The sequence below is a fragment of the Cavia porcellus genome, unplaced genomic scaffold, assembly GCF_034190915.1.
Source record: "Cavia porcellus strain 051 isolate PalLab524CR breed Dunkin Hartley unplaced genomic scaffold, mCavPor4.1 scaffold_9, whole genome shotgun sequence".
Taxonomy (NCBI): domain Eukaryota; kingdom Metazoa; phylum Chordata; class Mammalia; order Rodentia; family Caviidae; genus Cavia; species Cavia porcellus.
The window spans coordinates 9,068,371-9,094,405 of NW_026947492.1; the positions used below are offsets into that span (position 1 = coordinate 9,068,371).

The 26,035-nt window shown below is 53.6% G+C and overlaps 3 protein-coding genes across 3 annotated transcripts; 1 reads left to right on the forward strand and 2 right to left on the reverse strand.

Moving 5' to 3' along the window:
• Positions 1 to 13,365: 13,365 nt before the first annotated feature.
• Positions 13,366 to 16,117, reverse strand: Apoa4 (apolipoprotein A4). Its single transcript, XM_013155385.3, has 3 exons — positions 15,914 to 16,117; positions 15,474 to 15,600; positions 13,366 to 14,723 (listed from the first exon to the last, which is right to left on the reverse strand). Exons 1-3 carry the CDS (start codon positions 15,972 to 15,974, stop codon positions 13,526 to 13,528), a joined length of 1,386 nt encoding a protein of 461 aa, XP_013010839.2. The 5' UTR covers positions 15,975 to 16,117; the 3' UTR covers positions 13,366 to 13,525.
• Positions 16,118 to 19,481: 3,364 nt separating this feature from the next.
• Positions 19,482 to 21,401, forward strand: Apoc3 (apolipoprotein C3). Its single transcript, NM_001172915.1, is given in 4 exon segments — positions 19,482 to 19,492; positions 19,930 to 19,997; positions 20,138 to 20,261; positions 21,121 to 21,401. Coding segments are annotated over 3 exon segments (276 nt in total). The 5' UTR covers positions 19,482 to 19,492; positions 19,930 to 19,942; the 3' UTR covers positions 21,218 to 21,401.
• A 2,333-nt stretch (positions 21,402 to 23,734) lies between these two features.
• Positions 23,735 to 25,599, reverse strand: Apoa1 (apolipoprotein A1). The gene is made up of 4 exons (XM_013155451.2): positions 25,486 to 25,599; positions 25,216 to 25,275; positions 24,900 to 25,059; positions 23,735 to 24,408 (listed from the first exon to the last, which is right to left on the reverse strand). Exons 2-4 carry the CDS (start codon positions 25,256 to 25,258, stop codon positions 23,811 to 23,813), a joined length of 801 nt encoding a protein of 266 aa, XP_013010905.2. The 5' UTR covers positions 25,259 to 25,275; positions 25,486 to 25,599; the 3' UTR covers positions 23,735 to 23,810.
• Positions 25,600 to 26,035: the final 436 nt, after the last annotated feature.

The window sequence follows — 26,035 nt, forward strand, 5'->3', positions numbered from 1 at the left end:
ACACTTACCAGGCAGGTACTTGAGGCGCTGAGCTAAATCCTCAGCCTGTAAGATGCTCTCTTAAATGACAAAAAGAATGATCAAAGAAGAAAAAATGTTTTGAAATTAAAAGGCATGGGAGCAGAAACTGAGCACTTCACAACAAGAAATTCATAAGAAGGCCTAAAAAATAAAGTTTGAAAATAGGAGTGAAAATTAAAAGTCCAAGAAAAAAAGAGATAGGGGCTGGGGATTTAGCTCAGCGGCATAAGCACCTGCCTTGCTAGCAGGCGGTCGTGAGTTCGATCCCCAGTACCGATAAAAATGAAAAAGACAAAAAAAAAAAAAGAGACTACTAGGGTTCAAATAGTGATGGGTGGGAGGTGACTCCCTGTTTTCTGGGAACTAAAGAAAATGTGCTTCTAGATGGAAAGGCCCAAGATAGACCTTCAGGACCCAGCCCCAACATGAAAATAGACACCCACAAAGCACAGCGTGGCGACTTGTGGGAACCCCCAGGAGGAAAGAGGGGCCAAAGACCTTCTAGAGAGAATAGGGACAGCAGCAGTCGCAAAATCCTCACACAGAGAATAGCCTCAGTTCTCAAAGCAACGCTGGAGGCTCAGGTCAGTGTGAGTAGCGCTTTCCAAAATATGAGAGGAAATTTATTTTTAGCCTAAAATTCTATGCCACGGTACCCGTAAGAATGAGAAGAAAGATACTTTGAAAAATGCAAGACCTCAAAAAAACTGCCTCTGACCATCCTTGGTCAGAGAAAGTACAGGGTGTGCTCCACCAAAATAAGGGGGTAACTGTGGCAGAGGGTTTGCTGGGACTCAGGGCCCCGGCGATAGAGGGGTGAGACCTGGCTGGCTGTCAGCCACCAAGCCCCATCATGCAGTTTCATCCACCGGCACCTCTAGGAGCGTCTGTGACACTGAGGTCTGGAACCCAAGGCCTCGCAAACATATGACTGAGCTGTATTTCCTGCCAGACCTCTTGGATTTTATTTTAGCATTTTTATAATGAAATATTTTGAGTACACATTGATGTACATGTGAAAGTACAACTCACATCCATGTACCTGCTACCAGGACTTACCAAGTATTAGTAGTGTTTGACATTTGCATCCTGGAATCATTTTTTAAAGAAGTAAAATGTGACTGGTAGAATTCAAGCCTCCTCCCCTCTCTCCCCACTCGGCTCCTCCCCTCTGTGACCTGCTGAGGTCAGTGAGTCTCCAGGGCTTTCTTCTTTTATATATATATTTATGTAGATAAAATGATATATGATGATAGGTTGCATTACACTTTATAAAAATGTATATACAAAAAGCTGTATCCTTTGGCTTGGCTTTTTTTTCACTTTATGTTTTGGGGACCTATCCATCTACAAACTACCAAGTCTGCCTGTTCTTACCAGTTATGTGTTATTTCATGTTGTGAAATAATTTATCCACCAATGGGCAATATTTAAGAATTTTTGTTTGTGTGTTTGCTATTCAAGCAATACTCGGATTTCTTTGAAGCGAGTATGTGCTCAACAGTGGTAAATATTTTCTGTTTCCTAGAGTTCTCTATATATCGCTTGTTTGGTTTTGTTTTCAGACAGGGTCTCACTATGCAGCTCCAGCTGAACTGAACCTACTATGTGGCCCAGGGTGGCCTCAAGCTCAAGCTGATCCTCCTGCCTCAGCTCCCAAGAGCTGGGATTACAGGCATGCACCACCCTACCTGGCCTAAATATTAACTTTATTAGCTGTTGTTCAAATCTCTTATTTTTTCATGTGATTGTAGATGTTGAGAAAATAACATAAAAATCTCTCACCAAATTTATCAGATTGTCTCTGTGACTCCAGATCCTTTTGGTTTATATCTTTTGAGCTGTGTTGTTAGATGCAGAATTGTATCTTGGTGGTGAATTTTTCTTTTGTCATTGATTTTCTTTTGTGACTCGCTTTGTCTTTTTTTGTTTGTTTGTTTTTTGTTTTTTCTTTTTGAGACAGGGTCTCTGTGCAGTTCAGGCTGGCCTTGAGCTCACTTTGTAGCCCAGGCTGGTCTTGAACTCGCAACGATCCTCCTGCCTCAGCCTCCTGAGTGCTGGGATTACAGGCGTGAGCCACCACGCCTGGCCGCTTTATGCTTATTGATCTTTTGTACTCAAAGCTCATTTGTTTGGATGCCAGATAATTTACTTGCTACCTTTTCATTAATATTTGTCTGTTATGTCTTTTTTAAATTATTTTTTAAAGTCTCCCCCACCTCCTACTTTTTAGTTTTTTTACTGACATTATATTTTAGGTATGCCTTTTATAAATAGCAAAAAATGGAAGTTTTATACAATCTAACTTGACACAACAGTAAACTCATAGAGCAGCTACTATGTGTCAAACACTTCGTGTGCTTTTTAAAGCTATACCAAAGTGTTACTTTTCACGGACCCTTGAGGTGCGAACAGCCGTTATCCTTGCTTTACACATAAGGAGATGGAGGCACAAACACGTTAAATAACGTATCCAAAGCCATGGAGCTATGAGAGGCAGATTTTCAGCCCAGCAGTCTACTTTTCCGTGCTAATTTAATCTGTTTAAGCTCGCTGTGGTGACTGGCGTAACTGTGTCACACTGCTTCTTATTTTCTATTTACTGTGATATTTCTTTGCTTCTTGCATCTCCTTGCTGTCCTAGAACTGCTTTTCTGTTCCTTTGAAGAAAACAGTTATTTTGAAGTGCTGGTTATTGAATTCATCACTTCATGAATTGTACATGCTAGGCAAGTGTTGCCACCCTAAGCTGCAGCCCAGCCCTCTTTAAAATTTTGTTATTTTGAGACAGGGTCTCATCAGATTGTCCAGGCTGGACTTGAACTTGTAATTTTCCTGAGTGGGTGGGATTATGGACATACACTGCCATTGGAAGCCTGGGGTTCCATTTCTAGTATCATTAAAACAATCAAAGAAGGAAAGGTAAAAGATCACTGACATCAAATCTCTGGAGAAATAATGCTGGCTGCTGCACTCCAAAGACCCCGGGGGAGCTGCGGGAGCAGATGCAGCGCGTGGTGGCCATACACACTGCAGAGTGAGGAACTGGAGGAGAAATGAAGGCCGAGCTACTGAGACTGGGCCTGTCACAGGGCCGGGGCTTGGAGTGCGGAGGGACACATGGACCAGGTGTACCAGGCCCTAGCCACAGAGGTTAGAGACCTTGGATTTTAGTGACATAAATCAGACCATCATTTTCCCTAGCAAGGCTCCACTGAGTGAGGCCGAAAATGCAGAGGCCAGAGGCCTCCTGGTGAGAGTCTGGCGGTGAGCAGAAGGGAGGGACTGGGAGACGTGTGAGAGCCCTCTGGTCAGGAAGGTTCAAGGCGCATGTCCAGCGCAGGGAGGGAGAGGAAGAATGGGGCAGCCTGGGCCTAGGCCTGGGGAAGGAGAGGTCCGGCAGTGGGGTGCCGGAGGCGGAACCATCTGAGGCCTGCAGTGCACATGCGTATGCTGAATGGAGGCCAGAAGAGGGCCACTGACTGGAGTTAAGCGGCGAAGGGATGGGTGGTCTTTCCCTGTGGATTGTGAAGTCATTCTGGGAATGACAGTCATCAGGGAGACAAGAGAGGGGATCAGCCAGGAGCCAGAAGCCCAAGGCTTCAGTGAATACAAAGTCAGTATTATGGTTTGGATCTGGAGTCCCCCCCCCCCCAAGGCTCCATGTGCTAACAGGCAGGACTCCTGGGAGCCAGCTGGACCATTAGGGTTGATATAGGGCAGAGTCCGGTTGGAAGAGATAGGTCACTGTGGTGGGATCTGGAAGGGTTTGTCTCCCTCTCTGGCTGTTCCCCTCTCTCTCTCTTCCAGGTCATCATGACCTGAGCAGCTTTTCTCCCCCAGACTCCTCCACCATACGGGGTCTGCCTTGGAGCCAGCTGGCCACAGACTGAAACCGTGAGCCAAAATTAACATCTCCTCCTTGGGGTGTCAGTATTGCATCTCACAGCGACCAGGAGAGTGACTGGCAGGGGCAGCCAGGACAGGGAGGAACCAGCCTCTGATGGAGGGAGCAGGAGCGGCCAGAGCCCCGGCCAGGCCTGGGGAAGCCGGGAAATGGAACGAGGCGGAAAGTGCAGCGGAGTTAGTCCCAGAGCGCAGTGGGGAACCGGGGGAATAGACCTGAGGGGTACAGCACAGGGAGCAAATCAAAGGAGGACCAGGGACCGGGAGGGCGAGTCTTCCTGCTGGGCCTCCCGTCCTGGCACGCAGAATGACCAAGAAGGGAGGGCAGCAGCTTCAGATGAGAGGATCATGTTCCACTCGACGCCTCCGAAGCCCCCAAGGAGCTGAAGCCCATGTGGCTGAGACCTGGAGGGACGGGGCTCCTTACTGCAGCCTGGAGAGAAGGAAGATAAACCCTGGAAGGTGAGTGGCTCCACGAGGCGAGACTGTGGCAGGGAAGAGGTAAGCCGGGAAGGTGGCCTCAGGATTTCCCGAATCTCTCAGCCTTCCTGAATCCTGCCCAAGAGGAGCTAAAAAGACTGAATTACAATCATTTCTCTATTGAGCACCAACGGCATGCTGGCATTCACCTTTATGACTGTTGTCCTCTTTCACTGCCAGAGAAACTGAGGCTCAGAGAGGCTAGCATCTTACCCAAGACCTTGCTCTGGGCCAGTTCCAGGTCTGTCTGTCTCCACTGCCCACACTCAGAACACTGTATTATGCCCTGGAGCTAAGTAAGGATTCTGTCCTTGAGACCAGAGCCCCAACAAAACCTTCTTGGCTTCTTCCTGAGGGAAGCCAGGGGCCCACCATGCTCAGGAGGAAGTGGGGTCCTAGCCCTCCTCCCCCAGATTGTGTTTGTGGTTGGGGAGAGGAGGCAGGTGCAGGGCGGGACAGCCAGGTGTACGTATCGATTCATCTGGGCACAGAAACAGCAGGTCAGGGTCAGCTAAGGGATGGCCTGAGCGAGGTCCAGCTGCCGCGTCACTGGGGTGGAGGTCACCTCTCCCTCGTTCCCCAGCCTGTTCCTCAACATGACCCGCAGGGCCTCTGCATCAGTAGAACCAGCCTAAGGAAAGTCAGAACACAGCGTCCTCAGGTCCTGGGGCTTGTCGCTGTGCCCTGCCTGCCATGGTTCTTGGAAAGCACTCACACTCGCTGTTTGTGGAGGGACACCTGCCCGTGTCGCAATGCTGGGTGTGACCAGTGACATGGACCATAGCACCACGCCATGTCCTGACATGCTGAGTCAACACGGCGGTGTGCCAAGCCAGATAAGGACCGTGATTGTTTATTTATTCAGATTTTACTTCTGCAGGCCGTTGTCCCCGCCAAAGATTGGAAGCTGCTGGAAATGGAAATAAAAATAATGCCGAAAGGGAGAGGTGAGGGGAAGAGGGAGAACCTTAGGACCAGGGAGAATGAAAAAGAGAAGAAAAATATGACTGGGGAAACAACACGTTCATAAAAACAAGGAGAGAAGATAAAGTCACAAGAATTGACCTTCGTATTTCCTGGAAACCCACAAAGTGGTAAACCTGGTTATCTAACTGTTCTACTGAGAAAAGCGGAGGCTTGCTAGACTTACAGGGCAAACAGAGCTTCTCCAAACACTGAGCTGCAAAATAAACATCTCTGTGGCTGTGGCCAGGCTCACCCCCAAACTCCTGGACTCCAGCAATCCTCCTGCCTCAGCCTCCTGACTGATTAGGACTGCCGGCATGTGCTGTTGTGCGTGGCTCTCTGTGGGGCTTTATGTACAGGGTCCTCTGACTTATATTACAGTCACTGGCTGGAAATGCGGCTCGGCGGTGGAGCACATGCTTAGCAAGTACAAGGTCCTAGGTTCGACCCCAGTGCCAAATAGAGAGTCTCTGAGGGAAGGGAGTTTTGCAGAAGACCAAGATAAGGAAGCCCAATGGATAAGCGTCTGCCTGACAGGACCCGTGGACAGAATTATGCATGCCCAGCCATTTCGAGTATGAAGTCTCATTTATTAAAATATTAAATATTAACTAAAGTTTGTGTCTCTCTTTTTTTTTTATCGGTACCGGGGATCGAACTCACGACTGCCTGCTTGCAAGGCAGGTGCTTATGCCACTGAGCTAAATCCCCAGCCCCAATATTAACTAAAGTTAACAAATAGCTTTATATTTTTTCATATTAAAAATAATACAGTATAGAAAAAAACAAAAAAGAATACAATATAGAAAAAGTATAAAATGCAGATAGGCAAATAGAAAATAATCACCCATAATTTCACTATCAATACTTATATATTTGTCCACGTTATCTAGGCCTATTTTTACACACTCACATATGCATATATTTTTTTTCTTTATGTACTGGGACTTGAAACCAGGACATCTTCACTGGGTGTCCCCTGAGCCTTGCTTTTATCCCTTAAAAAAAGTAAAACAAACAAACAATGTCTTACAAAGTCACTAAGATGCCTCGGCTGAGTTTTGTTTCCATCCCCTAAAATGCTGAGGTCACTGGTATGCGCCATAATCCGGACAGCATACATTTATATGTTTTTATTTTTATTTATTTATTCTTTTGGTCTTTTTCGTTTTTATCGGTACCGGGGATCGAACTCACGACTTCCTGCTTGTAAGGCAGGCGCTTATGCTGCTGAGCTAAATCTCCAGCCCCCATTTATATGTTTTTTATAAATTTATTTTTATGGGATCATATGGCTCAGAAACCTAAATTATCACTTAAAGAGTATGTTATACATATACATTCATGTCAATAAATTTTCATTCACTTTATACTTTTAATGAATGATAACATGAATATATGGTGTTTTATGTAATAATGTCCTCCTCTTGTGTACTTTTTTTTGGTACTGGGAATCAAATTGAACTCACAACCTCGTGCTTGCCAGGCAGGCGCTGTGCTGCTGAGCTACATCCCCGGCCTTACGTTTCTAATGTTTAAGTTATAAATAAGACTGCAGTGACCATCCTTATAGCTAACAGCATGCATTCCATGTTACTTCCTTAAAATGACTAAGTGGAAGAACATCTTTCTGAACAAGCACATTCCTGTCCACAAACCCTCTGCCATAACACACAGACCTCCCAGGCCCTGGGGACTGGTGGCTCGGGGTCAGGGGAATGGCGACCCTTGCAGTCTTCGGCCACCTGTGCAGCCTTCTGCACTCTTCCAGACACACATAGCAGGTTGAACACATGTATTTTTTTTTTTATCAGTACCGGGGATCAAACTCACAACCGCCTGCTTGCAAGGCAGGTTCTTATGCCACTGAGCTAAATCCCCAGCCCCTGAATGCATGTATTAATTACACTTTTCTGAAACATTCCTATAGCGAAGTCCCCATAAGAGCAAGGAAAAAAGATTCACAGCAAAATTTCAGAAGCTAGAGAGCGGATGGACCAGTTACTACTAACTTAGCCAGGTTGCGGATGCTAGTCATAAGCTGGTAGCAGGAAGATGTGAGTTCCAATACGATTCATCCCACTGGATTCTCCACTGGACTCTCGATACCTCAAGGGCTTGTCGTAGAGCTGCTGCTAGCTCAGAGTGCACCTGTATCAGGATTATGAATAGCCTCCTTTCCCAACACGCTCTTTAGCTCAGTGTATTAGTTAGCTTTCGATGCATAACAAATCACCCCAAAAATTGGTATCTTAGAATAATGATAAATATTCATGATGTCTCACAATATCTGGAAGTCAGGAGCTCAGCTGTGTGTTTCCAGTTCCACCTGTTAGGTTGCAAACAGGATGTTGCCTGGAGCTACTGTTACCTGAAAGCTTGGCTGAGGAGGGAGAGCTTTTTCCAAGGCTGATCACTACCGGGCTGTCGGGTTGGTGTTAGCTATTGAGGAATCCACACCTCCGTTACTCCCCACCAGGGCCTTTCCACAGGGACAACATACCATGACTTCCATGGCAGGGATTTTTTTTTTTTTTTTTTTTTTTTTTTTTTTTTTTTTGCAGTGTAGCATTTAACCCAGGGCTGCTGAGCTACACTCCAAGACCCATTTTAATTATTTAATTTAATCAATTTGATTTTTACACAGGTTCTCACTAAGTTGTTGGGTTACCCAGGCTGATCTTGAACTTGCAATCTTCCTGCCTCAGCTTCCCAAGCATTGGGGTGGCAGGCAAATGCCACCACAACTCAGCACAAAATCGCTGGAGGAGGTCAGTCCTCAGTACAATGGAAATCACATAGCCTGTGAATACTAGAGGTGAGGATCCTGGGGCCATCTCAGAGGGCATCACCACACTGTGAAGACAATGGCGAGCAGATGATTGGACGGCCTGCACACTGGAGCTTGTCGGTCTTCAGTTGTGAGGACTCATTAGGTCACAGGAGCTGGGCAGAGAGTGAGACAGTTCCCTCCAACATCCCGTGATTCTCGTGGCACTGATCAGTCTCAGAGCCGGCAGCTCACGCCCTCCTCCCTGACCTGGTACTGCTGGAGTCTCGTGTCCTCTCCATTGTCAACTACTTGTCATCACATGGTAGGGCAGTCAAGACCCCACCCTACACTCTCCCAGACGTAGGGCTATAGAAGTCCCCAGCTAACACCAAGCTTGCTGTTTCTGTCCTGGGAGCCCAGGGTGCCCTGTGATAAGGGCAGAAAGACACAGTGTCACCACGCAGGGGCTGCTCCAGATCCTGCTGGGTAATCCCTCCAGAGCATTAAGATGCTTGGGCTCCCTCCCTTTGCCCTGATCAGGACCACTCGGGGACACCAGGACACCAGAGACCTTGGGGCAGACCTTGTGTTCTCAGAGGACTGCTGACCTTTGAGCTTGGGTGACAGGTGTGGGAGTGTGACCAGCACCTCATCTGACACAGCACCTCAGCTTGGGGACTCCTGGCACCCAGTCTCCCGCAGTGGCCCAGTGCTTCAGTCCTGCCTGTGGCAGGCTGCATCCAGGAGGAGCCCAGGTGGATACTTACTTACGGCTCTCTGGTTTTTAAAAGTAATGCTTTCCAGGTGGCTAACATTCAAAACAAAACAAAACCAGACAACAACAAGGCTTAGAGAGGACATAAGGAAATGGGCCCTTGTGCATTTCTGCTGGGGATGTCAAATGATAGAGCTGCTACAAAAAGGGCTCCTTTAAAAATCAGGCCTAGAATTATCACATGATCCAGCAATGCCACTCTGGATATAAACCTAACAGAATGGAAACCAAGGTGTGCAACAGACTTGTGCACAGCCAACTGGTAGCTGCATTATCCATGAAAATAGCTTAGTGAATCAGAGCTTTGGCTAGGGCTGATGAAACAGTTTCAGAACTATGTAGTGGTGTTGGTTGCACAATCTTGTGAATAGAACTAATGCCAGTGAATTGTGTGTAAACATGACTTAAATGATAAATTTATGATATACAGATATATGTCTACATGTCTATGTATCTCCACAATTGAAAAGTAATGCTAGCAGGTTGGAATGTGGCTCAGCAGTGCAGTGTGCACCTGGCTTGCCCAGGGCCCTGGGTTTCGTCCTCAGTGTGGGGAGAAAAAAACAGTAAGACTAGAAGATTTGTTCTTAAATCTCAACGCTGTATGACTATCTGCTGGCAAATGAAGCCCCCGCCTTCTGAGAGGGAGCCTGGTGCAGTGGCGGCCTGTGCTTGCCGATGTCTTTCTTATATGCAAACCAGATACTGCGATTCCAGGATGACCAGGCAGAGCCCCAGCCTGACCCCCTGCTCTGTGAGGGTTCCCGCTGTCGCAGATCAGGAGGTGAGGAAAGCCATGCAGCTGGATGGCTCAGGGTCAGGTCCCAACTCAGCTCTTGTTAGGTAAAGTCCCTCGCCATGCTGAACAGGCTCTCCCTCACCTACAGCGTTTAAGATGTCACAGCCTGCAGGAAAGATTACATGAATCTGAATCATCCTTATAATGTGTTTCTTACAGCAGCTCACACTAGAGAGTTTACATCAGCTTGATTGCCACAGCGAAGTTCTACGAGCCTGGCACTGGGCTGTCAGAAGGGAAAGGGGTCACACACTCCCCCTTCATCCTAGGCTTCCCCTTCTGTGACTCCGCCTCTCCCATTCTACAGATGCCTGAGCAGAGAACATTTCGTGGTCTCCCTGTCACCAGCTCCCGCCCTGTCAGGGTCCTCCCCAGGAGATACACAGGTCTGATTGTGCCAGGTGCCTCCGCACCTCCTGACATACTCACACACAAGTGTGCAATGCGTCTTCCTATTCCCAAAACAAATATCTGCAGTACATTAACTGAAAAGGAGCAAAAGTTTGTTTTGGTTCACAATTCCAGAAGTGTTGGTCTGGTTCGGTGGAGAAGCACATCCCGGTGGGAGCACACAGCAGAGGAAGCTGCTCCCTTCACAGCAAAAAAAGCACCGGGGAAGAGAGGAAGGAGTCAGGGGTCCAATATTATCTTCAAGGACGCATCCTCAGGGGTCGATCTCCGTCCACTAGCCCCACACTGTCCACCCTCCAGTAGCACTGCGAGCTGGGGCCAAGCCGAGCCAAGCTGTCAAATGCACCAGGATCTGAACTCTCACACAGCTGTGTACTCATCAGAACCTTGCTTTTTTTTTTTTTTAATCTCTTGGGCATTTTGTCATAAATTTGATAATAATAATAATAATGAATTTTTTAAAAACTCCTTGAACAAAATCAGGACATTTGCTTGACCTCAGGACCCCACAGGAGGGCTGAAAGAGGCTTTCAGAATGCCTCTGAAAATAGCGGGTGGGACTGGTCACTGCAGCAAGGACAGATAGTCCTTTCTCATCTCCTCAGCTGTCCCTTGATCTTCCCTGCTAGGGACGACCCTAAGCTTAACTGGGTCACAGGCAGCTGGAACGCAAAGGCTTAAAACAAGAAGGAAACTGTCTTTCCTGAGAGACAGGCCCAAAGTTAACGATGACAAAGAATGTCTCAGCCAGCTAGAGCAGCTCGGGGTAAGGGTGAGCCTTCCGAGGGCCAAGGCAGCGAAACTTCCCCAAGACACAAGGGCTGCCAGTCGAAGCTGTGAAGACCAGATACCTACTCTGGAAGATAAACACAGAAGCTGAATTTATTGAACTGTTTCCAGGAATTTCAAGAAAAGCTGGAGTACCTGGCTTGGAAAATAGGTAATAAGGGAACCTACAAAAGTAGACCAGTGGGGACAGCTGTGTCCCCACCACTGGGCCAGGAGAGCCCAGGCCGCCTAGTAGCCACTGCCAGGACTAAGCCATGGACAGAGGCTCCAGCCTGGTACAAACTGCCCGTCCCAGAAGGGACTCTCCACCAGCCCTGTTTCTTTACACCAGCGAGGAGAAGTTATGTCTAATTTGCTGAGCAGCAGCCCGGGACAATGGCTCAAGGAAAGTGAGGCTGTGTGGCAAGTGGCTGGCATTGTTAGAGTCTCTAATGGGGGGCAGCTTCTGACTCCCCTTAAAACTCACAAGGCAAGGAAGGTCCCGAAGCTCATGGCTGTCTGAATCCATTCAGCTTACGCTATCATGAACAGCGTGGCTTATAAACAGATTTATTTCTCATAGTCCTGGAGGCTGAGAAGTTCGTGATAAAGGCTCCAGCTACTCTGTGTAAGATGAGGGCAGCTTCTTAGCTCATGGATGGCCTTGTCCTCCCATATGAAAGGGTGAGAGGTCCCTCTGCGGCCTCTTGTTTAAGGACACTAATCCCATTTGTACAGGCTGTGCTCTCATGATCTGGTCACCTCCTAAGAGCCTTTCTGATAGTGTCATCTGGGGGGTTCAGATTTCAACAAATGAATTTGGGGGATGGAAATATTAATTCCACTGCCACAAGCAGCGTTGTTACCAGGAGACATCTTCCAGGTCAGTGACCCAGAAGACTGATGACCAGATGCGAGTAGATGATGACCAGATGTCCCATCCAGCTGGAGTAGGACCATGGCAGGACCCTAAGCGACTGTCCTGGAGTGGTGGGAAAGACTCGGGAGCCCCATCCAGGATTCATACTAAGAACCAAGCCCTGGGGCGCTCTGGGGGTCCTGGAAACTGTGCTCAAGCAGGTGGCCTTCAGGTGAGTCTTGCAGCACTTCTGAGCTTCCAGATCTGCTCAGAAACATACCCAGCCCCTGTCCAGCATCCTGGCAGTGCCTCCCTGCTCTGTGTGGCCCTGTCTTAAAGCAGCCAGTAAGCTCTGGGTTCTGCTGGGCTCACTGAGGTATGTTCACATGTAGAATCCTACCATGCCACTGACCAGGAGCAGAGGTGGCTGTGGCAGCCTCACCGACCTGGAGGGCAGGACTGAGGACGGCTGGAGACCACAGTTACTGGCATTGATTGTGCTACAGCAGTGTGAAGTAAATCAGCCATTGCGTGTCCACTCTACGCACAAGCCCCAGTGTCCCTAATCCCCAAGGATACATCCCTCCCAAGAGGCAGGCACCCAGGCTGGAGCTAGGAGCTAGAGCTTTTGCTGCCATCCTGAGAGAACCTGGAAAGGGAGAGATGGAGGAGGTCCCGAGACTCCCTGGAGGGGGCCTTGCCCACAGCAAATTCTAGGCCTCTTCCAGGGCTGCCTCCACTCTGGGGAGGAGAGAGCCAATGGCTGAACTCACAGACCTGGGTCAGAGCTAACAGTCAAGGGGCAGAGTCCTCCGGGCTAGTCCTCCTCTGAGTTTCCCTTCTGGGAAGAGTGTGAATCCCCCAGGTTGGAGGAGGAGCTCATTCCAGAGGCTGCAGCTGCCCAAGCTGGCTGTGCTGATGAAAGCACTCGGGCCCCTAAGCTCTTGCTCGGCCCATCACCTCACAACTGCAAGCTCCACCCTGACATGCAGGCAGAGCACCCTGGGGCTCCCTGGGCTCTGTTCCAGCCCTGCTCCCTAAATCTGTCCATATCTGAAGGTCTCGTTTCTCAGTTCTGGAGCCCATGAGTTTAGTCAGGAGTTAAGACACTCGTCAAACAGGCAGGAATCACTTTTGCAATGAGGGGCTGGGTTAAACCCAACTGTTCATAAAAAAGCGCAGGTGTTACAGGCCGGGTAAGGCTGGCTGCTGCACCGTACAGGGGGGATCACCTCTAGGTGTCCTGCTCACCTCTAGGTGTCCCTCTCAGTGTGAGGTGGCAGGGCCTGGCTTCAGGAAAGCTATTTGGTCATTGGTGTCTAGAACAATGTCTTGCACGCAAAGAGTGTCGGTAATTATTTGCTGCCTGAACAACTGCAGGGTTGCGTATTTTTGTCTTTAGAAGATGTGTGACACCTTTCTTTTTTTTAACCTCCTCTTAGAGTGCTCCCCAACACCCCCCTTCAACATACTGGTTCTCCCCCCTCACACAGTCACATGGCTCAGGCCTCAATGTCCCCCCAAGTGTTCTGCCAGAACCTGCTACATTTTGTCAATTAAAGTGTCTCCTCCCCAACAACCAAGAGTCCCATGACAACCACAGGGGCTAGTTTCTCAGCGACTGTATTGAGTATAGAGAAGGGGCATTACCACCCACTGGGCATGTGTCCTTGAGCTCATACAGGAAGTGCTTAGGGACTGAGGGGCAGACAGGGGGCAAGGCAGGGCAGATGTCGATGGTGATGGGGAGAGGACACCAGGGGCAGCTCAGTTCTCCAAAGGGGTGGGCTCCTGCTCCTGGAGCTGCTCCTGCAGCTGCTCCTGGGGCTCCTCCTGGGGTTCCTCCTGCAGCTGCTCCTGGGCCTCCTCCTGGGGCTCCTCCTGCAGCTGCTCCTGGGGCTCCTCCTGGGGCTCCTCCTGGGGCTCCTCCTGGGGCTCCTCCTGCAGCTGCTTCTGGGGCTGCTCCTGGGGCTCCTCCTGCAGCTGCTCCTGGGGCTGCTCCAGCCCTGCTCCAGGAGCAGCCTCCTCTGGGAGAACAAGGGCCAGGGGCTTGTCCTGGTTCTCCTCCAGGGTGCTGAAGAAGGAGCTGACCTGGTCCCGCAGGTCCTTCTCCAGGAAGCTCAAGTGGCCTTCTGCATCCCTCGCATGGGGGCCCAGCTTCTGTCTGAGCTGCTCCATTTGCTGCACCAGGGCTCTGTTGAAGGTCTCCTCGTAGGGCTTCATGTTGCGCTGGAACTCCTCCACCTGCTGGTCCAGATAGCTGCTCAGCTGCGCCACCGACTTCTGCAGGCCCTCGGTGTTGCTGATCAGCTTGCTGCGGACATCCTCCACCATGGGCATCAGCCTCTGCTGCAGTTCGTCGGCGTTGGTCGAGATCTTACCCTGGAACTCCTCTGCGTTCTTCTTCATCTGGACAGCCAGGCCCTCCAGTTGCAAGTTGAGCTTTGTCTGGGCGCCCTGTGCATAAGGGGCCAGGCTGCGGCGCAGCTCCTCCATGTTCTGGTCGATCTTGGCCTTGAGCCCCTCCACGTGGGGCATGAGGCGCCCTTTGAGCTCCTCCATGTTCTTGTCAAACTTGGCCTTGAAGTCGTCAGCATAAGGTATCAGGGAGGCCTGCAGGCTGTCCATGTTCTCCTGCAGCACGTTCTCCATGCGCTGCACATAGGGAGTCAGCTGGCTGCGCAGCTGCTCTGCCTGCTTGCTGACCTGGGAGTGCAGCTCCTTGGCGTAGGGCCCCAGGTGCTGCTGCAGCCCTCCCACGTGCTCCTCGATCTTCTGGCTCACTTCCTGGGCGTGGGGCAGCAGGCGGGCGCGCAGGTCCTCCAGCTCCTTTTGAATCTTCTCCTTGACCTTCCCCGAGTCCTTGGTCAGGCGCTCATAGAGCTTCGTGGCAAAGGGCAGAAGCTTCTTCTGCAGGCCTCTGGTGTAGGCTTTCGTATCCCTAACCTTGCCCTGGAAGAGGATGCTGCAGGGCAAGGGCACAGAGAGCCACCGTTATACACGTGGTAACACTCGCCTTCCACACACCTGCCCAGTTGGGGTGTTTGGGTGGGGGGCCCCAGCTCACCCAACCTTTTCCCTTTCTAGCTGGGGCCCTGATACAGGGAATAGTAACAGACTGTTACTACATCGCATTTGTAGCTCCGAATCTCCCATTGAGTTTGAGCATCAGTGCCCACCCATCTCAGGACCTCGAGCTGTCTGCTCTCCCTCTTGGGCTATAAAGAAGGGAGGTGGACTTGGAGCCACCCCCACGCACACACACATACCCCAGTCCCCAGCCTGGCTGTGCTGGGACAGAGGACCAGGCGTGTCTCAGAATGCTTTTGACCTCCGCAGCACAAGGTGCTAATTTCCCTGGGTGTGCCAGGAGCTTCCTAAGTACCCCCCCCCCGGCCCGCTCTGATTTCATGAGATTCCGTCTATAGAATGTATTAGAAGCCATGTGACATGTCCCTCCTTTCTTTTCTTTCATGAGCCTCAGTGATAGGATATGGTCAGACTCCAGAACATAAAGGCAGGAAGACGCCTTAGGGATTGTTTGGCACAGCCCCCTGCTTTCATCTGGATCCAGAAAGCCCAGGATCCCCCGTCAGCAGCGGGGCAGCGAGAATCCCAGCACCGCGCCCCGCCTCTGTGCTCCCCTCGCCAGTGCTCAGAAGGGTCTGTGAGGGGCCCTGCACTGTACACTGCACGGTGCACCCCGCCGCCTTACTTGAGTTCGTGGTTAATGTCTGACTTCCGCAGGTCTTCCACAGCCTCCTTGGCATTATTGCCCAGCTGGCTGAAATAGTTCCATACCACAGTAGCTACCTGGTCAGCACTGACGTCTTCCTGGGCACCTGCAGTAAAGAGACAGCGAATCACACACCCCAGTGTCTCCCCTGGCTCCTCAGCGCCAGCCCCAGGTACAGACTGGAAGACGGTGAGGGAAGCCAGCCTGATTTCCCTCTCGGGGCTTAGCCCAGTAACACCAACACTAGTGGACCTGTCTACTGCTGCGCATGTGCCAGCCCTCCTGCCAGCCATGTGGCAGCTGGGTAGTCCTTGTGTCCAGCCAGGGACTGACCGGTACTCTGAAGTACCTTCTGGCCTTGGCCAGGCCTCTCCACTCTGCCCGCACACTGACCCCGTCCAAATGCAGTTTCTACTCACTGGTGACAACCAGCAGGGCCAGGCCCAGCACCACAGCCTTCAGGAACATCCTGGGCCCCATGCTGGGCTGGGAGCTCCTTTGGCGTCAGCGGAGGACAGGTCCTTGGCTCAGCTGTGCTGCTGTGCGAACTGACCAGTGCTCAGTAGCAGCCAGGCATTTAAAGCTCCTTGGAGGTGCCCCCTCCGCCTCCCTCCCGTGTGATTCCACGCTGGAAGGTGACACATTCCCAGGAGGCCTCTTGGACTTTCCTGACCCTAAGATTACGTGGAAGCTGATGGCAGATGGAGGCTTTGGCAGCAGTGGGAAGTGGCCACCCTGGGCTGGCCCCACCCAGTGCAGAGGGCAGGTGGGGGGGGGCATGAGCTGTGGGAGAAATGTGGCCAAGAGGAGCCCCGAGAAGGTTGATGTCCCAGGGTCCCTGCAGCTGCCCTGGGGCTGAGCCAGGCTAGGGGGACAAGGTCCACATCTCTTTCTGTCTGGCCCAGTCGAGACAGTAAACCCCCCCCCACAGGTGCCACCTCCAGACTCGATCCCTGAGCAGCAGACTGGACTAGGCCCCTGCATGAGGCAGATGGCGTCCTGTGGGGCTGTATCTGGGAGGTGCCCGTGACAGCCTGTGGGCAGGGCTCTGTGCTGAAGGGGTTAATTATGAGTGTGTTGGTGCTCTACTGCCAAACTGTGCTGCCTTGGGCAGTTAACTCTTCCAAATCCCAAGCCTCAGTTTCCCCTCGGGGCAGTGATAGTGTTCCACACATTAAAGGAAGCGGGTGGTAGGTGTGGTGCCGGGCCCAGGGTAAGCTCTGGAAACTAATCCTGGATATTAATCCTCACGGTGTCTTCCTGATGGGGACCAAGACCTCAAGTGAAACAGAGGGCCCACCCTCTCTGAGGGTGACCAAGTGGGCTAGACGTAGGTGAGAGTGGAGTGGGGGGCGGCCTGAGGCCTGATTGCTGCCCCCGGTGACACCCCAGGCCTGTGCAGATGGTGAGACCTGAGGCCGCCTCCAGCCCCACCCTGGGATGGGGCATGGCGGTGCTTTGGGGTCTTCTGCAGCAATGTTTCCCGCATCTCTTGAGAGCAGGTCACACTGGTCACGCGGGGGCCCCATTGCAGTTCCCAGAAACGTGCGCCCCAATGACCAGATGAGAGCTCTGCTGTGCCGCACTGCGGGCTGCTGTGCGGGGCACCGTGCCAGGCCCAGGTGGGCACCACTGCTGTGCAAAACGAAGCCACCAGGGCGGAGAGCAGATGAGCTGGGCCCGATTTACCATTTGGCCTCCTCACCCCTCCCATTCTTTTCCCTTTCTTTCTTTTTAAAAAATTTATGTTCTTTTTTATTTTTTTTTAATAGCAGGAATAGAACTCACAACCTCCTGCTTGCAAGGCAGGTGCTGCACCACTGAGCTATATCCCTGGCCCTCTTCTTTTTTTCCCCCTCATGCTCTTCCCCTCATCCGCTCCTCTTCTTTTTCCTCTTCTTCTCTTCCTTTTCTTCCAATATTCCAGAAGTGGCTCAGTGTCTCATGAGGGTGAAGACATTAAGCTATTATCCCTTATGCTGCCCATATCACTGTGGTCACCTGTAGGCTAAGGAGGTTTTGAGTTCAGATTCTGGCATCTGAATCCCTCAGTCTGGGCTCCCCGTGTCTGCCTGTGTTGCCCTGGAGTCTCAGGTCCTCTCGTGGAAGGAACCCAGGACCTGCTTCCTGGGCTGTCAGGCCAGCGAGACGATCCACATAATACTCTCGATGGTGCCTGGTGCTTTTTAAGTGTTGACCGTTTTTACCCTCAACTTTCCTGTGACATTGACACATTGGGTCCATCGTGTTGCCAAATCAGGCCAGGTGCAGCCTGAGCTGGGAGACGAGGTCAGTGCTCAGAGCCCCGAGGTTGGGTGAGGTGGGCGTGAGTCACCAAGGACTGCTGACCTCACCTGCAGTCTGCTGATCTCCTGGACTTGCAGGCACTGCCAGCGTGCGACAGGTCCGGAGGTGCCTCTGTGTCACCCACTCGCCAGGTGTGCTCGAACCCAGAGGGCCTGGTTCACTGGAGCGTGCCTAAGAGTACTTGCCAGGGCGAGCAGAACGTGTGCAAACATCCAACTGCCTGCAGCACAAAGCTTGGGGTCAGGGCTGCTGCCACAGCTGTCTGCACACACCCACGGCCGGGAAAGTGGCCACCTTGAGCCCTGTACCCACCCCAGTGCCCAAATCTCCCAGGACTTAACCACCTTTCCTCTCCCCATCACCATGTCTGTTCCCAGGAAGTAGGCTGGGATGCATTGCTCCGTGGAGTGCGGGGCTGTTCAGTCTCTGGGAGTCTCACCCCTCCAGCCTGTCTGAGTGCTCCCAGCCTGGGTGTTGAAAGACCTGATTCCTGCCCTACCATTTCCAGCGATGTGCATGGGGGTGGGTCTCTTTGTATTTGGCTCTCACATTTCTTACCTGTAAAACGGAGTTAATGTTTAACCCACAGGGTTCTGACTACTTGCATTTTAACACAAAACAAAGTCTTCAGCAGCACAGGGTTCCCACTTTACAGAGGAGAATGTTGAGTTTCTGGAATTAGATTTCCAGCCATGAGTCTCACCAATAAGTGACAATATTGGAAGCTAGAATTTCCTGGCTCCAAAGACCCAGGAGCCAGAAGGAAATGTCCCCTGCTACGGTCATCCTTGCTGTGGCTCTCAGTGTGAGCTCTGGGAACATCTTAGCTCTAAGAAGATAGGGTGACACCTGCACCTAAAACCTCCTCTGTGCCTTCCCTGCCCTGGTCTGCCCCCACTACGCTCTTTCCAGAGCAACAGGCCAGAGCTGCAGGAGGAGCCTGCAGTCCGGGGAGGGGACTCTCCTGACCACCTGCTGGGAGCCCCACTCCTGCCCTGGGGATGTTATCAGTGGGTCCAGAGGACAAGGTGAGGGGCACAGGAGGAGGGGTGGACAGAGGCCTTGGGCTCAGAGTGCCCTTTGCCCTTCTGCAAGTCAACCCCTGCCCTGGATCGGCTGCTGGGAACACAGTGTGACAGAACTCTGAGGCAGGGGTGCTGGGCAGCCAAGTGTGCCTGGCTGTTGCCTCCCACGCAGGCCCTGCCCCTGCTCCATGCCATGCTGCACCCCAGCACCCCTGCTCCACCCTTTGGTGGCTCTCAGGTCTGAAGAAGCCCATCACTCGGCTCCAGGCTGCTGCGGGGAATGGTAGGGCGGCTGAAAACTTACATGTGAAGGGCTGAGGTGCTCGGGGGCCCCAACTCATCGCCCAAACCCTGTGCCTTCTCAGCAGCCTCCTGGGAGCCAGTCCGTGGGAAGGAGTGGGGTCTCCCGGGCCTGCTCCAGGACCTGGCCGTATGACCAGGCGGGAGGGTTAGGGTGAGCAGCGGGCATGGCCCCAGGATCCAGCTACCCTGGCGGCAGGTGCAGCTGCTAACCCTGCCTCAGGCCCTGCTCTCACCGTCAGCAGGTGACCTTTGCTCTGCTCACTGGCCCCTCTGAGTCTGCTGTCCAGCCCTGGGGACGGTATAAAACAGCTCAGCACCCTCCCGCCTGCCTGCTCAGTTCATTCTTAGAAGCAGCTACTCCAGGTAATGCCCTGGGGACCGGGAGGAGGGAAGAGGACAGGGGTGGCCAGGGAAGGCTCCAGCCAGCAGACCTAGAAGACAGCCCTCAGGAGCCCAGGAAGCCGTCGTCAGTGGCACAAGTGTCCCCCATCCCAGAGGCCCAGGAAGGGGAGGTCAATTGCCCAAAGCCACATAGAGGGTAGTGGCCACGCTGGACTGGAACTGGGCCCCACACTGTACATCTCTCCTCTCTGCTTGCTGAGGGCTTGAAGGAGCCTTGGACACCCAGCCCTGACCCAGACGGGAAACTGAGGCCTTCCTTCCCAGTCTGGAGGGTTTCTGTATATCCTGCCTGACCACCCCTGCTGATGGTCCATGTTAGGCTGACCCACCCTGAGGGCTCAGAGGTGGGGGGACGTGGAGTGGGAGATACGGAGTCCTCACAGGACTCTTCCCTGCAGGAACAGAGGTGTCATGCAGCCCCGGGTGCTCCTCGCTGTGACCCTCCTGGCACTCCTGGTCTCTGCCCGTAAGCACTTTCTGGGGACCGAGTTGGGGGCAATGTGGGAAGTGATTTGGGGCTCTCGTGCCTTGTGGGTGGTGGCCAAATGGGAACCAAGAGGACCCTGGGGGTCAAACCACCCCTGCTCAGCCCTGCTGTCCCTGCAGGAGCTGAGGAGATCCAGGAGTCCTCCCTCTTGGGGGTCATGAAAGATTACATGCAGCAGGCCTCCAAGACTGCCAACGAGATGCTGACCAAGGTGCAGGAGTCTCAGGTGGCCGAGAATGCCAGGTACGCCGCCGGGCCTCTCCTCCGTGCCTCTGTGCCAGCTCCCTGTATCCTAGCTGGTCTGCCCCCCTGGCAGGAGCGACTCCCAGCCCAGCCCGGGTCTGTGCCGCCCTGAGCCTCCCTGCACCCTCACAGGGCCAGAGCCCAAGGGAGAGGTGACAGAGGCAGGATCCCCTTCCTCACTGTCCTCTTTTTTCCCCAGGTGGCCCACCCGAGCCCTCACTGCCATTTTCTTCTCCTGGGGGGGCTGGAGGGTCGCCAGCTCCAGCCTGGAGGGAGGGATCGGCTTCACTTTGCCCCAGGCCCTGAGACCAGTGGAGGGGAAGTCTGTCCCGGCCTGTCCTACCCAAGAGTCCTCAGCTCTCTCTATTGCCTGGCTGGCTTTGTGTGGCAGAGGCCTTTGCAAATACTGCTAGGCCTCTGGATGGGCTGCGGAGTGGGCATTATTTCCCCCAATTTGCAGAAAAGAAATTTGAGGCTCAGAGAAGTTAGGGGGCCTGGCCCAGATTATATAGCTAGTCAATCCCCCGTTATTTTCCGATGGGAGGAAGCTGGCTTCCCTATCTCTGGGTGACCCCTGGGGTAGCAGCAGGGGACAGCATTTGCCAGGAAAGCAAGGCAGCCCCGACCTCACACATCTGCCACCATTTTGTGCCAGGGCCCTTGGGATGGTAGGAGTGGGGCTGGGACAAAGAGTCTGACCCAACCTGAAGAAATGCGGGCTGAGACTGTGCTGGCCGCCTCTGCATTTCTTCCGCTTGGGGTGGCAGCTGCTTGTGGTCTGCCTGAGGCCTCAGGGGCTCTGCTAGGTAATGGGGCTCTCACACCCAAATCTGTCCCTGCCTGTCTCTGATTCCCACAGGGAGTGGATGACTGAAAGCTTAGATTCCATGAAAGGCTACTGGACCTCCTTGATTGGCAGGCTGTCGGGGTTCTTGGACTCCACCCCGAGCTCCTAGGACAGCTGCGAGTTCAAGGTTCCAAGTGCCTGTCCACCCATCCCGCCAGCTCTCGGGGTCCTGTGATCCCCAGGGCCTCCCCCCGAATTTGCTTGAAAGGGACAATGCTCTCAGTGCCTCCCAGCCCTCCCCAGACCTGGCCACCTGCAATCTCGCTGCCTCCCAATAAAGCTGGATGAGAAGCTGCCGCCAGCTGTGTCCCTCCGCTGCCGCATGCGTGCGTGTGGGCAGGGGAAGAGGCTGGGGCCAGGAAGGGCTCGCTCGTCCTGCTGACCTTGGCAGGCTCCTGCGCAGGGGCACGCTGAGTGACAGCTTTGAGGACACTGTTATACACAGCCAAGTGCTGCGCAGTGTGACCTGAGTGTGCGCTCTCTGCTGAGCTGGCCCTGCCCACACACGTCATCGTCAGACTTGCGATTGTGTCTGTTCACCAACAGTGAGACGCTGACTCCAGTTCCCCAGGCCACAAGGCCCCTGAGCACCCCGGCTGACGGAAGTGGGATAGGGGGAGCGAGGTTCAACCGGGTTCGGCGTGGCTGCCTCACTTCGCATCAGCTTCAGTTTCTGAGCTGTCAAATGGGCACCATGATGCCCCTGAAGTCAGGAGTGATGCTACACAGCTGTTATGCCAGCCCTCAGGAGGTGGAGGCAGGAGGATCACAGGCTTAAGTCATCCTGGGCTACATAGTGAATTCAAGGGCAGTCTGGGCTTCCTCAAGAAACAAATTATAACAGTAATAATGATACCGCTCCCTCCACTGTGGGTTTGTGGTGGGAATACAATGGGGCAGTGTTCAAAAGCCTCTGCCAGAGATGCCTGATAAGGGATTGTCGGTGACAGCTGGCCTGATTGGCTGCCTAGGGACAGGACTGGAATGGGACCCACTATCCCGGGAACAGGGAAGGGAGACACAGTCACCCCAGCAGGGGTGTGTCCCCACCACTCCACAGATACACACAGCAGAGAGTTTCAGGACCACAAAGTGGCCCGACCTGCAGCGGAACTGACTGAGGTTCAGGGAGGCAAGGGTGGGTGCACAGTGTCACAGAGCAGGCAGGCCGAGCGGGAGCCCTCAAACCCTCGGGTCAGCGGCCCGAGCTGTTCAGCTGACACGGGAAGGAAAATCTGTGTGCTTCCTCGGCCAGCTGCCGGGCTCTCCTCCAGGTCCGGCGGCACTAGTAAGACCAGCTCCATCCGGGCTGCCTCCTCTTTGGGAATCCGCCTGCTTTCTCTTCCCGCCAACTACAGCCAGGGGTCTCAGGGCCCCACCCAAGGGTCATAAGACACCCTGGGGACAGGGAAGGGGCAGAGGCCTGCACCATGGGGAGAAAGGCCCTGCCGCTGGGGAGGGGAGAGGAGGTCTCTCTGGCTCTGGGGAAGACATGTACACGCACACAGGGACACACGGATGAGTGTGTGAAGAGGGAATGGCGCCAAGATGTGCACGTGAGTGTGCACACCTGAATGAATGTGAGTGCCTGGCCACACATTACAAAAAAGAAAAGTAATGGTAGGCCAGGCATGGTGGTGCGCACCTATAATCCCACTTGGGAGGCTGAGGCGGGAGTATCGCTGTACATTCAAAGACAGCCTGGGCTCCATACTGAACTAGGGCCGACCTGAACCACATAGGGAAACCCTATCCCACTCCCCCCAAATAATAATAGATGCCCATAGGTCTCACGTGAGTAACCCAGCCCGTCCTGCCTTCACTCAGCAGTGACTTCCCATCTCCAAGTTCTGCTTCACTATGGGGACCTGGGTCTAGTGACAGCTGACTCAGACTTGGGGAAGGACCCGCCCCCATCCTAGTCTGGGAAATGCAAGTATGTTAGATTCTTGCCAGAGGTGGCGCTTATGTTTCTGACTTGGGCCAGAGTTGGCAGAAGAGGGCTGGCAGCGCCTGGGGCCGCATGGGTACCGGGGTGGCTTCCAGAGCTGAGCCTGTTTAGCTGTCGGGGTGGTAGGAAGGGGGCTCTGCTCTTGTGAAAATGCTTAAGATTTCAAATTAATAAAGGAGGAAGGAGCAAGCGCCAAGCATGTCATTTGTACCCACCCAAATCCTTCAAGTTCCAGCGGCCCCTTGAGGTTCATTGCACGGGGCTTAGCGCCAGAAAGCTGGCCGAAGACCCTGTCTTATGCTCAGGTGGACGACTCCACCTCTGGGGCAAGGGACCACTTCTGCATGCAGAGGCAGGTTTGAACAGTTAGGAGTTGAACCTCACAGGCCCTTAGGATTAGAGGGACACATCAATTTGCCTGGTCCTGTCCCCTCCTTTTTATCAGAGCCACAGTGGGACCAGGGGTCTGCTCCTCGCTGCTAACCAGCCAGGGGCCCTGCAGGACCTCCACGGTGGATAAAGGCCCTGCAGAGGCTGAGCCTGGTTCACCCCTGCTGAGTCCAGCCAGGGAGGCCCTGCTGCGGGTGTGAAGTCTCCCACCCCATCCCAGCTCCCTTGTTTGTCCCCTCCAGGGCCCCCCACCCTATTTCCATTTCCCCCCAAAGAAAGAAGCTGTTTTCCACTTCAGAAACGTTTATTCTAAGGAAGTGAACGCTGGGGAGGGGATGAGGCAGCAGCAGCGGCGGGCACCTCACTGGGCGGCCAGCTGCTTGGAGGCCTGGTCGATGGAGCTCAGGATGCTGGCCTTCAAGTTCTCCAGCACGGGTAGCAGGCCCTGGCGAAGGTCCTCCAGCGCGGGCTTGGCCTTCTCGCCCAGCATTTTCAGGTGCTCACTGGCCTTGGCGTGGTAGTCGGCGAGGGTGGCGCTGTCCTTGAGCTCCTCCAGCCGTTTGGCCAGGCGCTGGCGCATTTCTTCGCTGAAGGGCGCCAGCTGCGTGCGCAGCACATCTACGTGCTCGCGCGTGCGGTCACGGAGGTCCTCGCCCAGCGGGGTCAGCTTCTCCTGCAGCTCCTGCAGCTTCTGGCGAGCACCGTCCCGCAGCTCGATGCCCAGCGGCCTCACTTTCTCGCGGTAGCGCTCCACCTCTTCCTGCACCTTCTTCTGGAAGTTCTCCAGGTAGGGCTGCACCTTGTGCTTTACGTCCTGCAGGTCCTCGCTCACTATCTGCTTCAGCCACTCTGTTTCTTTTTCCAAGGTGTCCCAGAACTCCTGGGTCGCCAGCCCAAAATCTGCCTGCAGCTTCGTGAGGATGGTGCTCAAGGTATCCCAGTTATCCGAAAGCCTCAGGCTGCGGTGGGAGAGAAGGCAGCCGGCTGAGGGGCAGGCGGCCTCCCAGGCACCTTGGACTGCCTGGGGTCTGCCAGCCCTGGCCTCAGCTGGGCTGGGTGTGCAACAGCTGTGTTTCTGGCTTTCCACATGCACACCTGAACCCAACACTCCCACCCTGTGTGTCATCGTACAGATGGCCTGAGTACAGAGAGGAGCTAGATGGAGCCCCAGCTGGGCTTGACACTCACCCTTGAAGGACACTCCCTTCCCTCCTAAGACAGCCAGCCCAGGGAGGTGCAAAAGGGCTGGGCTCACTACTCTGGCAGGCACAGTGTGGTGCTGGGGTTGCTGTGAACCTGCATGAGGACCCTGCATCTCCATCCACACACGTGCTCTAAGGCCCAGCACACTCAGTGACAGGGGAGGGTTTGGCCAGTCTGGCTATATCTTCCCGCAGGCCTTTCTGCCTCCTGGGCCTTCCCCTACCCCGAGCCCAGCCTAGGTCCTTACTTTAGCTGTTGGCCCAAGGAGGAGGCATCCAGCTGCTCCACGTAGCCTTTGCCACTCTCTTTGACTGCATCCACATACTTGTTAGCAAATTCTTTCACGACATCCCAGGAGGTCTTGGGGTCATCTTGCTGCCAGAAGTGCCGTGCCTGGCTCCCTGGGGCTGGAGAGGGGACCCAGGTCAGATGCCAGCTCTCTGCTGGCGTCTGGGACTAGGAGGGGGCAAGCGAGAAACTCTGCTCCCTAGACCCAGCAGGACAGGCCACGAGGGCCTAGGGCGAAGGCCCCGGTGGTTGATCCCGAGGGTAGGGGCACCTACCAGCCAGGAAGAGCGCAGCCACGACCAGCAGCACCGCTTTCATCCTGCAGTGTGGATGACCTGAAGGAGAAGAGGGCTTGGCTAAGGGGTGCCTCTAGCATGAGGAGCTTCGTGCTCCTCACACATTCCAGCCAGAGAGGAGGAGGAACCTGAGTGGGACAGGGTCGCAGGAACCCAGATCTCTGGCTGAACCCAGATCTCAGAGCCAAGCATCAGTTTCCTGGAGCTGGGGGGCCCGCAGAGCAGCCTGGCGCAGGGGGCCGCACTTACCTCCCTGGAGCCCTTAGGCAAGTCTCTGAGCTGGTCTGAGCCTGCTGCCCTTCCCTGGCCTATTTATGTCTCCAGGCAGGGGCTGGGCTGCCAGGCTGATAAGCCTGATGAGCCCTGTCACTGCTTGCTGGTTCTGGCGATGTGGAACTGAGGGTTCAAGGATCAGTTTTGTCCCTGGGGCCGGGCAAATAGAATGGGCAAACAGGAAACTGGGGGCTGCAAGGCAGGGGTCAAGGAAAGACAGGGTTGCAGGTTTGAGGGTCCCTATGGGGTCAGTCTGGGAAGCTGTACCCATCCCCCATCCCCGTGGGAGTACATGCCATTGTTCCTTGTGGTGGCAGCAGGGAGAGGACAAGGGACCTGGACTCCTCCACAGATCTCCTCCCCAGCTGACTTCTCGCATTCCAGGGAGGTCTATTGTTTTTTAGGTATCAGGCCCCGCCCTGCCCCTGCACCCAGTGGGGGGGAAGGAGTGGAGTGGACAGCTGTGAAAGGAGTGGGCGGCAGTGGCTGCAAAGATAAGAAATATAAAATATAAGTAACCTTTATT

What these genes read in the sequence shown, in the direction of transcription:
- Apoa4 (XM_013155385.3), bottom strand. Translation starts at nt 15,974, where the DNA reads ATGGGGCCCAGGATGTTCCTGAAGGCTGTGGTGCTGGGCCTGGCCCTG. An exon ending in GGCCCTGCTGGTTGTCACCA is followed by an intron (nt 15,601 to 15,913) that starts GTGAGTAGAAAC and finishes TCTTTACTGCAG; the next exon opens with GTGCCCAGGAAGACGTCAGT. An exon ending in GACATTAACCACGAACTCAA is followed by an intron (nt 14,724 to 15,473) that starts GTAAGGCGGCGG and finishes CTTGCCCTGCAG; the next exon opens with CATCCTCTTCCAGGGCAAGG.
- Apoa1 (XM_013155451.2), bottom strand. Translation starts at nt 25,258, where the DNA reads ATGAAAGCGGTGCTGCTGGTCGTGGCTGCGCTCTTCCTGGCTG. An exon ending in GGCTGCGCTCTTCCTGGCTG is followed by an intron (nt 25,060 to 25,215) that starts GTAGGTGCCCCT and finishes TCCCCTCTCCAG; the next exon opens with CCCCAGGGAGCCAGGCACGG. An exon ending in TCCTTGGGCCAACAGCTAAA is followed by an intron (nt 24,409 to 24,899) that starts GTAAGGACCTAG and finishes CTCCCACCGCAG; the next exon opens with CCTGAGGCTTTCGGATAACT.